We start from the raw sequence: 16,551 nt of genomic DNA on the forward strand, positions 1-16,551 counted from the left end.
CAAACCGTGGCCCTGTAAAACAGGATGCCTTAGACTTTATTTTAGCTGAGAAGGACGAGTGTGTGCTGTTATAGGACAGGAATGTTGTACCTATCTTCCTGATGAATCTGAAAACATAATCCACTAGGCCAACTATATTCAGAGAAGTGTAAAACAGATACGCAAATTGCATGACTATACCCTCCTGCGGGTCGGGGGCTCTTTGGGAACATCTTTGGTGGTTGGTGGGGAATGGTAGTATGTTATGGAATTACTATCAGTATAGTAATAGTGTGTGTTTTCACTTCTTGATTCAGATGTGCAACCTACCCATTTAACGAATCGCCCTGTTTCTATGCTTCCTTGAGTTAACGCTGATACTTATGACCCAGAGAATAATACAGAGGAATGTTTAATAATGAGACCCCACCGCTGGGTTACGAGGCCCCATTTACTATAGTTGATCTTGCAATGAAAAAGGAGGACATTGTGAAGGGAAAAGATTGTGAGTTAAAGATTTTGATAGACAAAGAGTTCATATTGGCTTTTGAGTATGGAAACCAGTTAGTTTGTGAGATATGGCCCTGATTTTTAGCAGGTCTTAGAATAAACACTTGCAGTTGCTTGTCTTGTAAGAATTAGCCTCAAGGACATGAGACAAACTGTCTGTTAATATGAAGTTGTTCACAGGACTAAATTTTTAATTTTTGATTGTTGCTCTGGGTGTAGCTCAACACAAAAGAAAGAACAGCCTTTGCGTTTCGATCAATGTATAAAAGGATCTGTGCTCCCTGTACTATTTGGAGTTTGAAACCCACCATTAGCAGCTCCACTCCCCTCAATACCGTGAATAAATCTCTCTACTTCAAAGTCTATGTCTAATTTACTTGTGACCAACTTTAATCAAACATTCTTAGCAAATTAATTTCCCTAACACAAACCTCCCATCAAATTCAAGCAATACAGATCCTCTCAGCCGAAAATTTACAACGAACTACAAAACTGCAGGAGTGCTGCAGTGTTGTTATTTTATTGATTGTTCCATTTATTGAACTTGACACATAGGTGCCTTCATTTGGTTGACCATCAACTCAGGAGCTCCATAAAATACTTCTGAAAGGGAGAAAATGTTTCCCTAACATTGACTAATTTATAAATACAGTGACAGAATCTGTGAACAGGAAGGTATTCAATTTATATTTTGTTTAAACCAGTCATTGTTAGCAGGTATAAATCAGATGTGAGATTTGTGAAGATATGAGAAATATAGAAGGCTCTTTACATTGCAACCCTATGCAGTGAGGTGACAAAAATCTTCAAACTCTCAAAGAAAGTTTATATCTATTAATTTATTCAAACTAAACAAAAGAGAAGCAAATGAACCTTTTTTTAATGAGCACATTTATTCTGATTATAACTGTAGTTTAGCCATTGTCCCAAAATACCAAAGTTTCAAGAGTCAGGGATTCAGACAATACCCATTTATACTAGTGTGGTCAGTGATATCAGAATTACTGAAGGTAGGCAGTTGACATTAAATCCATATAACATATATAGTAAATTACCATAGTCTATCTACTGAATGCACTACTGGAGAACCTGGTAAACAGCTGTGCCATGTTTTCCAAAATGTGATATGATCAAAATTTCAAATAACTTAATGGGACTGTGCACTGTATGTTGTACAGGTCATTATGTAAGTTATTTTCACAAACAATGACTCAACTTTAGATTACCTAACAATGAGTGCTCCTAAACTACTAAAAGATAAAATTAAAAAAATCCACCAAATTTTCTCCTCATCATAAAAAAATAAATACAGGTTAAGAAATTGCAGTTATTTGTACATTTTAAGAAAAAATATAATTGTTAGGAGCAAATGACTAACTAAAGACATTTAACAACTATTCTTTTTAAAACAATTATTAATTTTAAAACTAAATTGAGATTTTTTGAAACAATAATCTGATTATATTTGGTCCAGATTTGACACATACGATAATGTGAATCACTGAACTCTTCTTTCTGTCACCCCACCCCCCATCTTGTGCAAGTTACTAACATAATTTTGCCCACCTTTTGCACAAAGGTGAGTGTTAATTGGGGAATAAAATTAGGAAATGGGGCAGCAGTGATTCAGGGATGATGGTAATCCCAGACAAATCTTTCACATCTTTAAAACATCCAACAGAGTATTTCAGTTACTTTTCCACTTATTAAGACAAAAGCTCAAACAAGTAGATTTTAAAAACATATATAACAAACAATCCAATACCCTTCAAGTTACAGCTCATATGTACAGTACATAGTGGCTTTGGCTAAAGAATATTCTTTTATATTGTCCTAGAATTTATTTCCAAATTTATTTCCCAAAGCTCACTTTTTTTTAAATTCGTACAGAACTTTATAACAAGTCCCATGTATTTTAATGCAAAAACAGTTAGAGAGATGTGTTTATTTTACAAGACCAAAGTTACTTATAATTAAACCTGGACATTACACAGATTTTGGGATATGTGGAAAAATAATGCAGGTAGGATATCCAGTACTTTTCAGTTCAGCCAATGTAGGCTCCACACCAAAAAAAAGCTTTTTTTAAAAGCAGTATTTTCTTATTGTATTCCCTTTACAGGTCAGCATCTCTACAATATAGTAGCACATTAAGCGTTTCTGAAGTCGCTTTGGCTATCTACATAACTCAATAAAGTACTGTTTCCACCTCAAATCAGATAAATAAAATGGTATGAGATTGAAAATATAAAGTGTACAATTACAAAGTTGCTAAATGCCTGAGAAGGAGAATGGTCCAAGTAAAGGGTATGACATCTAAATGGCACTGATCGGTTAATGACAGAAGGGTATTTCAAACTTGATTACTTGTCATAGGTGAGATAACAGAAAGCACTGGCAACAATACATCCGATCTGAGGACAGCAACTGAGCAACACCACAGATATTGTAGTGATGCCTTTTTAAAAAAAAATCATGTCCTTCTTCCTTTGAATTCAAATGAATACCCTTTGAAGCAGCTACTAAATAAATCTCATCAACATTAATCCAAACATCAGGCCACATTACTCAATAAAATTGCTTAACTGAGACTAATATGCTAACCATCTGCGACATAAAAAATCTCAAGCTAATATGAAAGCTTTATGGTACCAACCTCTAAAACCCTTAAGATATGTACACGAGTTTCAGTATATTAACAAATAGAATATTACAAAATATTATGAAGGCCATTTTTCATTTGAAGTTAGCATAATCCGAAAATGCATCAATATATTCTTGCACAACCTTGTAGCAGAATTCATACTGTTCCTGCAACAGGAAATAATAATTTATTTGTTGTAGTTCATTGATATTATCAAAAACGTTAGTTTAAAACATATATATTTTGAACCATAAATTTCAAGTAAAAGAATACTAAAATAACAATCAATGTCATGCCAGCTTCCAACATTTACTAAATATATCATCCAATAGTGAAAAATGTTTTACTAAATTTGTGCTGCAGCAAATTTAGAGAGGTGGAGCGGAGTGATGATGGCGCTAAACGGCGACTCCTTTGCTTGCATCTTCGGAAACAACTCTATTTCTATCTTTATATCTCTCGTTTTCCCTTTTCAAGGTTCTTTTGAAGATCCTGACCTGGAGCACACTCTGACTTTGGTTCTTTGTGGAAATGGAACCAGCTCTCAGGGCCTCACAACCAGACGCTTTCTGATATCCCAACGACGCAGCCTGGAAGCCCAGCGCGCCTTCAGGGTGAGGCGTCGCGGGAGGACATAGAACATCAGGAGCAACAGGCTGCTTTGGGCTGTGTGTCCAGAGACCTGAGACTTTCTGGGGCCAACTCTCTGGGCGCAGAGCTCGGAAAAAGCATTGCAACAGACTTTTAACATCATAAATCTGGAATTGTTTGTTATGTCTCCCCTCTTGCTGTGAAACAGGGACAACTCTTCTTCCCTTATTGGGGGGAGAGAGAGAGAGAGCCTGTGGTATGTCAAATTACTGGGTCAACGAGTAGTCTTTGGGGTACTGCAAGTCTGTGTCTTTACTGACGGTGGAGGGTGCTGATGCATCTTTGCTGGGGGGGAGGGTGTTGCCTTGCAGCTGCTTGTGCTTGGGAGGGGAGAACTGTGGGGGTGGCTTTGGGGTTCTGTCATTCATTCCTTGGGGCACTGTTTTTGTGGATGTTTGCGAAGAAAAAGAATTTCAGGATGTATACTGCATACATTTCTCTGACATTAAATGTACCTATTGAAACGGACAGCTGGAGGATTAGAATTTTTTTAATGAAGGCTTAGAGCAATCAGGGACACAGGGCCTGATTTTGCATACAACTACAAATGACAAAGGCTGAATAAACTTTCAATCAAAACTAGGACACAATTCTGAACAACACACACAAAAGTTGCTGGTGAACGCAGCAGGCCAGGCAGCATCTCTAGGAAGAGGTACAGTCGAGGTTTCGGGCTGAGACCCTTCGTCAGGACTAACTGAAAGAAGAGCTAGTAAGAGATTTGAAAGTGGGAGGGGGAGGGAGAGATCCAAAATGATAGGAGAAGACAAGAGGGGGAGGGATGGAGCCAAGAGCTGGACAGTTGATTGGCTTGGGACAAGAGGAAGAAAAACAAGTTGGTTAATCCCAACAAAATGTTTTATCCTAAGCTGAAAAATTGGCAGGATTCCTTATTTCCTTGAGTTGATGTACATGATAATGCCTGGTGTATTAACATGCACACTCCTGAACAGCAGGCAGAGTTATAAAGTTGTATAGCACAGAAACAGGCTCTTTGGTCCACCACATGATCTCTCTGCCCATCTAGATTAATCCCATTTAGCCACATTAGGACACTGCCTCCACCTTGCCTATTTAAATGTCTGCCTAAATGCCCCTCAAACATTGTAATGGTATCTGATTCCAACATCTCCCCGGCAGCATATTCTTGTTAATAACTACTCTATAAAAGTAAAATTTACTTATAAATTAGTGACCCACCACTAATCACAAACGTCCAATCAGAAAAACATCCTTTCATCACTACCCTCTGTCTCCTAAACCAAGCCAATTTTGGATTCAATTAGCCAGCTTGCCTTGGATCCAATGTCCCTAACCTTCTAGATCAGCCTTGTCAAATGCTTTACTAAAGTTCATACAGACATCAACTGCCCTGTCTTTAACAATCTCCTTTGTTACCTCCTTAAGAAGTCTAAATCAAGATTGCAAGACATGATTTCTCCCAAAATGGCAATTTCACTTCCACTAACATATGGCTCATGGCCTTCGGATATTTGGCTAACTCCTGTGGCTCCTTTTATATGCTCCCGCCTTCTGGTACCTTGCCTATGTCTAACAATGATACAAAAATCTCTGTCTGGTCTCAACAATCACTTCACTAATTTCACATAATATTCTGAGACAGATCTTATACAGTCCTGGTGATTTATCCTTCCTCATAACCCCAGATATCTAAGATTTCCATCTGCCTAGTAATGACATGCTCCTGACTATAAACATGTATTCCCTCCCCCACTCCACCTAAAACCCCATACCTTCTGAACTCCAGTTGGCTAGCTTACCTTAGATTGTATATGACTTAACCTTTCAAAGCAGCCTATCCTTGTCAAGGTCTTTGTTAAAGTATCTGTAGACCACGTCTCATCAATTCTCTTGGTCAACTTTTCAAAAAACTCAATCAATTTAGGAATCATGATTTTCCACACTCAAAGCCATGTTGACTATCCCCTATTTGTCCTTGCCTTTCCAATGCTGGTGGATTCTGTCCCCAGAATCCCTTCCAGTAATCTCTCCGCCACTGATGTTAGACTCATTGGTCTGTAGGTTCCTGGCTCTTCCTTGCAGCCTTTCTTGAAGTAGACCCAGACAAGTGTGAAGTGGTTCATTTCGGAACAGAATATGATATTAATGGTAAGACTCTTGGCAGTGTGGGGAATCAGCTAGATCTTGGGGTCTACGTCCACAGGACACTCAAAGCTGCAGCACAGGTTGACAATGTTGTTAAGAAGGCGTATGGTGTGTTGGCCTTCATCAACCATGGGACTGAGTTCAAGAGCCATGAGGTAATGTTACAACTATACAAGACCTTAGTTAGATCCCACTTTGAGTACTGTATTCAGTTCTGGTCACCTCACTACAGGAACGATGTCGATACTATAGAGAGAGTGCAGAGGATATTTACAAGGATGTTGCCTGAAATGGACAGCGTGCCTTATGAGAATAGGTTGAGTGAACTTTTCTCCTTGGAGCGAAGGAGGATGAGAAGTGACCTGATAGAGGTATATAAGACTATGAAGGGCAATGATGGCTTTTTCCCAGGGTTGAAATGGCTAACACGGGGGAGCATAGTTTTAAGGTGCTTAATTCATTAACTTCCATGACCTTCTCCACAGTAAATACAGGTGGGAAATATTTATTTAAAATCTCACCCATCATTACGGCTCCACACATAGATAACTACTTTGAAGGGAGATGTTATATTCTCTCTAATTAATTTTTTTTTGCTTGCAACACACTTGTAGGATCCCCAAGGGTTCCCTTTTACCTCATCTGCCAGAACCTCTTTTTGCCATCCTTATTTCCCACATTGTGAACTTTTAAATCTCTTATCCTCCTCAAGGGAGTCGCTTGAACCCAGCTGCATATACCTGTAATATGCCTCCTTTTCCTTCAGCAGAGCCTCAAAGTTCTTTGTCAAGCAGGGTTCTCAGGGTGCTGTCTCTGAACATTCTGTAACTCAGAATTAAAAGCTTACTATTTGCCAGTTACCCCTTTTACCTGCAGCCTCTGTCAGTCAATATTTGCCCTGTCTAATGCCTTCAAAATTTGCCTTGCTTCAATGTAGGACTTTTAACTGATGGACCAACCCTATCTTTTTCAATAACTACTTTAAATTAATAGCATTATGGTGACGTCCTACAGTGCTGCTCCCACTGACACTTCAATTACCTGGCCTGCTTCATTTCTCTAGTAGGGCTATCTACATATTGTTTTTGATGTAACTGTCAAAGATTTGTTTCATTGCTTAGACATTAAACTGAAGGTCCTGATCTAGTATTTCAGCTGAACAGAAAACATTTAATAGCATTATTAAAGAACTGGGAGATTGCAAGACATTATGACAAACATTATCTTAACAACCATAACCAAGAAAAAAACATCAATCATCTGGATGCTATTTGTGGAATCCACTGTGGGTAGAAGAATGACAGCTCCATTAGTCAAACAACATTTATCACTGGACTTTGTGATGTACAATGTGTTTAAACATATTTTATTGTAACAAGTAACAGATCTCTTAATCTATTAAAAGCCTTTAGTACCACTGTAAATGTAATAGCTACAAAATACCAAAAGGAGCAACATAGCATTTAAAAGAATAACAGGACTTTACCCATTTGGTTTGACTTGCAGATAGAAACACTTGTCCACTATAACTAAGGTCTTAAAGTTCACAAAAAATATTTGCTGTATCATTCAACATAGGGGGCAAAAAGTACATTTTGCTTATAGGCAAGTGCTTTTTTTCTTGTTAATAAATACAAAGTTTCTGAGAGTACTAACAGAAAAAAGTTCTAAGATTGTGTTGCTTCTAAACCATCAAATGCTTCTGACCTAATTAAAACTAATTAATTTGGATAGTTTCTGTTCTTGTGAATTCAAGATGAGAATAAGGAGAACCAGGAGGAGGCAAGAAAGGTCCTTGACAAGAAGGATTAAAGAGAACCCCAAGGCATTCTACATCTACATTAAGAGCAAAAAGATAATGAGGAAAAGGGAAGGACAACAAGGATAAGAGAGAGAACATGTGATTTGAGGCAGTGGAGGTGGGTGGGGTCATAAATGAGTGAGTTGGTATTTACAAAGGAGGATGTGAAAGACAGTGAGATCTGTGTGAAGCATGCTAGGGCAGTTTGAGATTTTAAGCAAGAGACAGTGCTGGGTCTCCTGAATAACATACATTGGATATGTTGCCATGGTGTGATGGGTAATACCCCTGGTAATGACTGAGATAAGAAACAAGGTTCCAAAGGTCTTCACCAAAATCCTTGTGTCGTCTCCAGCTAGAAGTAAGGTCCTGAAGGACTGGCAAGAAGTTAATGTGGTTCCATTACTTAAGAAGGGAAATATGAATAATTCTGGAAACTATAGACAGGTGAGTCTCACAGCAGTGGCAGGGAAGCAGCTGGATAGCATTTGTATGGATAGGATTTATGAGCATTTGGAGAACCATGGATAATGAACACCAAATCTTTATTCCTCTCCATAGATGCTGCTTGACCTGCTGAGTTCCTCCCACATTTTGTGTGTTATTCTGGATTTCCAGCATCTGAAGAATCTCATGTTTACTAGTCAGTATGGCTTTGTGGAGGGCAAGAAATACCTGACTAACTTGGAGTTTTTTTGAGAAGGTGACAAAGGTGATACATGAAATGAGAGCTGTAGATGTTGCCTACGTGGATTTTAGTAAGGCATTTGACAAAGTCCCACATGCTAGGCACATCCAAAAGATTTAAATGCATGGGTTCCATGGTGACTTGGCCATCTGGATTCGGAATTGGCTTGCATATGGAAGACAACAGAGGATAATGGTCAGTGGGACTTATTCTGGCCAGACGTTTGTGAATAGTGATGCTCTGCAGGGACTTCTGCTGCTTGTGATAAATGTAAATTACTGGGATGAAAATGTGGATTGGTAAGTCAGTAAGCTCAGCTGGTGGCAACGTGAATAGTATAGAAGACTGCCAAAGAATACAATGAGGTATAGCTCAGTTGCAGATATCGGTAGGGAAATGGCAGATAGCCTTAACCCAGCCAAGTGTGAGGTGTTGCAATTTGGGAGATCAAATATAAAGGGAAAATACAGAGTTAATGGCAGGACCTTTAAAAGCACTGACGTACAGAAGGATCTTGGGAGCCAAGCCCATAGCTCTCTGAAAATGGCTGCACTACCTGATGGAGTAGTGAAGGTATATGGCATACTTGCTATTATTAGTTGAGGCACTGAGTTCAAGAGTCAAGATGTTATGTTGCAACTTTATTAAACTCTGTTTAGGCCTCATCTGGACAACTGTGTTCAATTTTGGTCACCCCATTATTGGAAGGATATCGAGGCTTTGGAGAAAGTGCAGAAATAATTTACAAGCTAGTTACTTGAAATAGAGGGCACACGCTATGATGAGAGGCTGAACAATCAAGGGTTGTTTTCTAAGCGGCAGAGGTTGAGGAGAGGCCTGATAGAAATTTATAAGATCATGAGGGTCACAGACAGCTGGTATCATTCTCCGCAGAGTTGAAACATGTAATACTAAAGGGCATGTTCTTAAGGTGAGAGGGTGTAATCTCAAAGGAGAAGTGTAAGAATAATTTTGTTTTACACAGAGAGCAGAGGGTGTCTGGAATGCACTCTCAGGAGTAGTAATGAAGGTAAATATGATTAAGGTGATGAATAGGCTCTTAGACAAACACATAAATATGCAGAGAATGGAGGGATATTCAATTGAATAAGCAGTAGGGACTAGCTTAAGTTTCTGAGTGGATCATACTACCATTGTTGTTTAGTAAACAACACTTACCAGTGTCTGGACCATATGTGGTCTCTGTAGCCGTAGACTCTTTACTGTCTGAAATACATCCAAGATACCCTCAGCCTTCACCCTTTCCAAAACAGTACTCAGGGCACAGAAAGTTCCTGTCCTTCCGGCTCCAGCACTGTAAGAATACGAAGCATGAATTAAAAATAAATATACTGGTTTAAAATGGGAGGTGCCTGTCTGATTCAATTTGATCCTTGCTCAATCCCCTAACTTCATTTTTATTTGTGCAATTCCACAAGCACGCAGTTTACTGCTAATTACCTTTTATCACCAAAGTATCAGAAATTATTGATGTATGATTTAAAATGATGTTATTTGTGACTTGCGGTCATCTTTTTGTGGGTGCATATGTTTCTGCCTCTCCTTTCTTTTTCCACTTCTTGTGTTTTCCTGATTAACTGTGTCTTATCCTTTATATAACTTGAGAAATTCCAGATGATTTAGTGTATGAAATGGTTAAAGGCTGCAAAGTGAACTCCCTCTCTGGAAGAACAGGCCACTCTGACATCCCTGCCATTGAGCACAATAGGTCTGTACATACAACAGCAAAGGATAAGGCCAATGTTTTCTGTCAGACTTTTGCAGATAAATGTCAGCTCACAAATGTTAATGACCAGTCACCAGATGTCAAGCAGCTTACTACCATCTCGCTGAACAAAATCATCTTCAAACCTAAAGACATCAGGAAAATTATGCAACAGCTTCAGCCTGATAAAGCATCTGGCCCTGACCAGATTCCATCTAGGGTCTTAAAGGAAAGCAGTGCAGAACTTGCAAGTCCTCTCTGCTGCCTCTTCCAGCTATGCTTCTCGAGTGGTGTATTCCAAGGACAATGGAAAATAGCATCAGTAACACCAGTACACAAGCGGGATTCCAGACCTGATCCTACAAATTACCGCCCCATATCCTTACTCAGCGTCATCAGCAAGGTAATGGAAGCAGCAGTCCACAAACAAGTTCAGAACCACCTACTCCATAAGAACTTAATTTCAAGTAGGCAGTATTGATTTCAACCTGATCACAGTACAGCTGATCTCCTCACCACCTTATCTCAAACGTGGAACACCTTCTTAGACAAAGGTGGAGAAGTGTGTGTCATAGCCCTGGATATCAAAGGAGCATTTGACAAGGTCTAGCATAATGGACTCTGGGTTAAGCTGAGATCCAAAGGAATATCTGGAAAGCTGCTTAGATGGCTGCAGAGCTACCTTCATGGACAGACCATGAAAGTTGTTATCTCTGGTCAGGCTTCTAATTTTTCAACCATCAATGCATCTGTACCACAGGGTTCAATACTTGGGCCACTTCTGTTTTCCATCTTTATTGACGACTTGGTTGATGCATGCAGTAACGAGCTATACCTGTACGGTGATCTCCACACTATTTGCACCAATTAGAGCAGGAGAGAGTAATATAGTGGCAGCAGACATGAATAGGGATCTTGACAGGATGAAAGCCTGAGCAGACGACTGGAATGTCACCTTTGAGTCTACTAAGTGCAAGGCGATGGTGATGTCTAGGAAGAGGAATCCATCTAACCCCGACCTGTATTTTGGGAACTGCAAGATGGATTTAAAGAAGGAGCTAGTGATCCTCAGTGTTAATATTGACAGCAAGTTGGTGTGGGATAAACATCTTTCCACTATTTCAAACCAGGCTGGACAAAGGCTTGGAGCTCTACGGAAAGTAGCATCTAAACTAGACAGAGGGCAGAATCACGGTTTACAAAGCCCAGGTACAAAGTATTATGGAGTATGCCTGCTTATCATGGATGAATGCCTCACAGAGTGTCCTCAGCCAACTTGATTTCATCAAAGAAAGGCTCTCAGGATTATAGGTGTAGATGAAGCCACAGCTACCAGTCACAGCCCTGCAGACCTTCGCACTATGCTGCCTTCAGCTTATGAGAGACGACGCACCACACGATCAAGTTTATCGATGCCTGCTCATGCTGTTTCTATGCCTGATGCACACTGGATAGAAGCTTCGTTCACTGTGCTATCAGAATTTGGAACAGTCTTCCAGATGCTGTGGTTGGAAATATCTGCAACGATGGGGTCCAAGCCTTCAAGAGTCGAGAGCACAAACACCTATCTGGGAGGGAAGACACATGCTTCTTCATAAGCTAGCATGAAGGGGACCAGGATGGCAATGTTTGGTTGTTGGTAGGTAGGGTTAATACCTGACTTTTAAGAGCACTTGTGAGCTATGTTCTGGCTGAACTTAATCCTCAAACTGCTGGAGAACAGTGCGGAAAGAACAGGTGCTGTTTTCTCCCGGTAGGGATGAGTTTTTAGTTCCAAGTGCTCCTGCCACGTTTTGTCACCCTGCAACCTTATCCTTCAATCCCTGAATTATGGAGAACAGCGTGTGTATAAATGTCTTAAATGTCTCTCTCCAGCAAACTTCATCATGATCATCATGTCTCCAGTATTTCTACTATTTTTTAATATTTCTTAATTGTACATATGATTTTTTTTGTGTTCTGTCGCTGAGCAGCAGTGAACCATCTGATTGGCCTATCAGAGTTCTCTTTGGGAACTAGTTGACTTGATCAGAATTTCTGATTTGGCTATTGCTCACGATTGCATTTAATAAAAGAAAGGTTCAAAATTCAAATTTATTATCAAAGTACGTATACCATACAGACCTTGAGACTCACCTTCTTGTAGGCACTCACAAAACAAAGAAACACAATGGAATTCACAAAAACACACACACAAAGCTGAAAAGCAAGTATGACTCTAAGCATCTTCCTTCACTCACCTCATTTATAACACTAATAGCCCACTCATCTCCTCAGAGCTGCTATGCTATTTAATAAGGTGATAGCTATTCTGACTGTAACCTCAACTCTGCATTCCCAACTGCAAATTTTCATCTCCTTAAATATCAAGAAGCTACCTTCTTTGGCTTTAAAATGTATTCAAACCTTCTTCTTCCACCACCCTTTAAGGAAGAATTACAAAGATTTACATCCCTCAGAAAGGAAAAGCAAAATCCATCACCTCTGCCTTCGCTGGACGACCCCGTTACTTTTCAAAAGTTTCAACAGTGACCTCTAGTTCTGGATTCCCCACAGCCTCCCAAGATTCACTTGGACTTGATTTTATTATACCAAGCTGTCCATCCTGGACACAAGCCGAGCCAGTTCAACACCTTCTCTCATAGGTCAATCTAACCATTCCTAGTGATAATCTAGTAACCTTCTCAACTGCTTCCAACACATTAATGTCTTTCCTTTAGAAGAAGAGCACCATAACACAGTAAATTAGTGCCCCATATAATTAAATTATAAACCCTCCACTTTGTATTCAGTCTCCCCTACAATAAATAACTTGTTCACTTACTTAATTACATACTATATATGTATTGTAGTCTTTTGTGAACATGCACTTAGATAACCAGAACCCTCTGCAGCATCTTACCATTTAGAAAATAGGCTTCTCTTTTTTTCCCTGCCAAAATGGTCAATTCTAAGTGTTCCCATGGTATATTACTCTTCACAGTTTGTGTGTTCCAGGGGAGAGGCCAGCTGCAACATCATAGGTGAAGCCAGGTGGGCGGGAAAGGTCAAAGCCTGGAGAAGAAGCAATCTGATAGCAGAGGATTGTAGACCATAGGAGAAAGGGTCTCCACTTGCCTGGATGAGTGCAGTTCCAACTATCGAAACGCAACAGCATACCATCAAAGCAATAAGCTTAAATTCAACAACCTAAACAATGGCTTCACCACTGGCACAGGAGGTTTCAGTCAAAATATCCTAGATATGCATGACTAGGCAATTCTAACAGCAGATTCTATATCTGTAACTTGTATCACCAAGTAGGCAAGGGCTTCAGGCACATGAGTACACTAGCACCTACATGTTTCTCTCAGACTCACACACTACTCTGACATGGAATCATGTTGCTGTTCCTTCATGGTAGCTGGATGGAAGGAAACAGTTATTTCTCTTCCACAACCACCATTTTTCTCCTTCCCTAATATCCAAGCCGTCAGAAATTAGAAACACTATCATTTAGTTACATGCAGTGACAATTTTAAATTGCAAATTTACATATCTCAAATTGTGCCTTCATACCCAGGAATGCACTTTGAATTCTCAACATAGCTGTAAAATCTTTAAATGAAAGATTGGATCTAAAGCGTACTTGTAAGTTGCTTATGGCTTACCTGCAATGCACGGTGATTGGATGGTTTCCTGACTGCTGCTGCTGTTTCTGCACTGCTGCAATCAGGTTGATCATTCCCTTTCCATCAGCAGGAATACCCACCTCAGGCCAACCATGAAAATGAAACTGTCTGATCTGACGAACTTTGTTTTCCTTGCAGGAAAAAAAAATCTTTGCTGGGTAAACCATCCCAAAACCAAATGGCACAGTGGCATAACTAATAGAGCAGCTGCTCACAGCTCCAGTGGCCCAGGTTCAATACTACCCTCTGAATGAATGTCCTTAGGAGTTCCTGCTTCCTTCCACATCCCAAAGACATGCAGAACAGTAGGTTAATTTGCTACTGTAAAGTGACTCTATGTGTGGTAAAATCTAGGGGTTAGGGGGAATATGGAGGCATAAAACAGGATCACAGTAAATAGGATAGTGGTGGCTGGTACAATCTTAATGAACTGAAGGGCCTGTTTGCATACTGGGTTACTTTATGATTCTTTATGATTCAAAAGCTACCAAACATTCAGTTTCTTATATAGAAACATCTTTATGAATGAACAGACAAAAATAATGGAATACAAAAATAAAGCATTCCTTTACAGTCCAGATTTCATATGTGGAGACATCTTGTTATGCTGTCATTTACAGTTGTTCATGCCGGTCTAGAATAGGCAGCAAATTATAAAACAGAACAGAACATTCTGAACTTCAGTGATCAAAAGAAATAACAATGCACTCCTCTGCCAATGAAATTTAATAAATGAGAAATCAACTAAAGAAGGGATGAAGAGGAGCATAAAGTCAAGTGGAAAATGTAATATTAGATACAGAGAGCAATAGAGAATTCTCAATCTATTTTTCCCCCAATAAAAAAATATATAAAACAAAATCATTGTAAGCAGTTTCAGGACAAGCAAATAAACCCATAATATGGAAGCAAGAACTGAAGCATGATAGAATCAAATCACTTAACCTCTTCAGCTCGTCGGATGATTGCACTTCTTACCTTAATGGCTAGAAGATCCATTTTGCTGAATTGGAAAGAGATAAATCCTCCTACCATATTTCATTGGTTTTCACAAACTATGTTGTGTTTAAATTTGGAAAAAATTATAAGTGTTGTTTATGACCCTTCCATTAAATTCGAAAAGACTTGGAGGCCATTTATTCAGCATTTTCATATGATGTAATTTGACCATTTCCAAACGTATTTTACTTCTCCGTAATGTTGGTTGAGAGGAACGGAGTCGTCGACACTACGGTTTTCTTTCCCCCCATTTTTTACTATGTAAAAGCAGCCCAGGTCTTTTTTTTTTTAGTTTAGTTGATTAATTCTGTTTAGATTAGTTTTTTTGGGGGGGGGTTATTATATTTTTTTTTCCTTTTTCATGATTTTTGTTTAGATATTTTTCTTTGTTTTATATTATTCATTGGTATCCTATATGATTGGGAGTTTTATCATTTAAGTACTATTTGGCTTTATAATCACTCATGTTAATTATAACAACGTATTCCCAAAAACTTTGTACTGCTACCATGCCATGTTTATATCTTTATGAAACTAATAAAAAGATTGAAAAAGAAAAAGAAAGAAAGAACTGAAATTTGTTTTCAAGGAATAGAATTAAACAACAAAGTAGTAGAGTTCAATATATTTTCAAGAGACATTCTGTAAGAAGCAATAGAATAAAATAATGCCATAACCAATTAGAAGCCAAGGACCTTTATCCCAATTTCTTTCTCTTTCCAAACACACTTCTGCTCTAATTTTATTATAAATATGTTCTGGATATGGTGGCATAAAATGACATTAAAGCTTACCCGTGTGTTAGTCACCAGTAAATCACGCACTGTGTAACTTTCACTTTCTTCTTCCTTTTTTATTTCAGTTGTAATATCGCCATAAGATACAGTTCCTTCTGATGGCCAATACTGTGCACATTTCTCCTGTAATGTAAAAAGATGTGATCCATTTAACCTAGCTTCTTGGCCTCTGTCCACAGAACGACCAACTCTGATGGATTTCCATGTGGGTCCAGCCATCACACCAGGGGTTCTGTTACTATTGGTCTCATTTAGAATTTTTGCTTCCTATTTGGAAATCCATGTAGTATCCCAGAGTAGTGGACAAGACTCGACCCTTGCTATTGAACATCAGACCACTCAAGGGCAAGAACAAGTGCTTATACAATATTCTGAATGTCAGCAAATGAAGTGTCACAAAACATCACAATTTACCATACACTTATTCATAGTGAATGAGGGAGCAGGTAAACCTAAAAACAAACATAAATATTCAAATAACAAGTCCTCTGTTTGATTTGAAGACTGCTAAAACAAAAACAAAAATATTGAAAATATTCAGCAGGTATGTGGAAAAGAATGAGTCCACTTTTCGGGTTAGAGACCCTTGACAGAACTGAAAAGGAGACAAAGGCTTGCACAGTTGAACGGAGGGGGATGTTTTTGATAGGGTCAGATGAGGGGTGAGGATCACTATGTTGTTCTGGAAAAATCCAAAAATACCACTTAAGAAACATAAGAAACACATTCATGAGGATATACCTGGCCTCTTTCTTCCAATTCTGTTAACATAACAATGGAACACGACTTCCATTCCCAAATCATTCTCCAGAAATCTTCTATTGTATGCTGAAGAGGTCCTTGACTGGCTATGTATGAATCTTTCTGTCGATATCCCTAGGAATATAAATTAAGAAACTTAACGGTGTTTCCCTGCATTACAGAAAAGGACTTAAATTAAAAAGCACCTTCAACACTT

At 38.9% G+C, this 16,551-nt stretch overlaps 1 protein-coding gene across 5 annotated transcripts in view; it reads right to left on the reverse strand.

Moving 5' to 3' along the window:
• Positions 1-1,106: 1,106 nt before the first annotated feature.
• The window catches only part of ptpra (protein tyrosine phosphatase receptor type A), a 257,136-nt gene continuing 241,691 nt past the window's right edge, over positions 1,107-16,551 (reverse strand). For 3 of the 5 annotated variants that reach the window (XM_063047091.1, XM_063047093.1, XM_063047092.1), the window contains exons 20-24: positions 16,335-16,469; positions 15,591-15,716; positions 13,777-13,928; positions 9,580-9,715; positions 1,107-3,300 (exon numbers count right to left, since the gene is read on the reverse strand). In XM_063047091.1, the coding sequence (XP_062903161.1) occupies positions 3,226-3,300; positions 9,580-9,715; positions 13,777-13,928; positions 15,591-15,716; positions 16,335-16,469 (624 nt within the window). In that variant the 3' untranslated portion in view covers positions 1,107-3,225. The remainder of the gene's footprint in view (positions 3,301-9,579; positions 9,716-13,776; positions 13,929-15,590; positions 15,717-16,334; positions 16,470-16,551) is intronic. The other 2 variants (XM_063047090.1, XM_063047094.1) reach the window with 2 other exon arrangements.

This window comes from Mobula hypostoma, chromosome 4 (assembly GCF_963921235.1).
Source record: "Mobula hypostoma chromosome 4, sMobHyp1.1, whole genome shotgun sequence".
Taxonomy (NCBI): Eukaryota; Metazoa; Chordata; class Chondrichthyes; order Myliobatiformes; family Myliobatidae; genus Mobula; species Mobula hypostoma.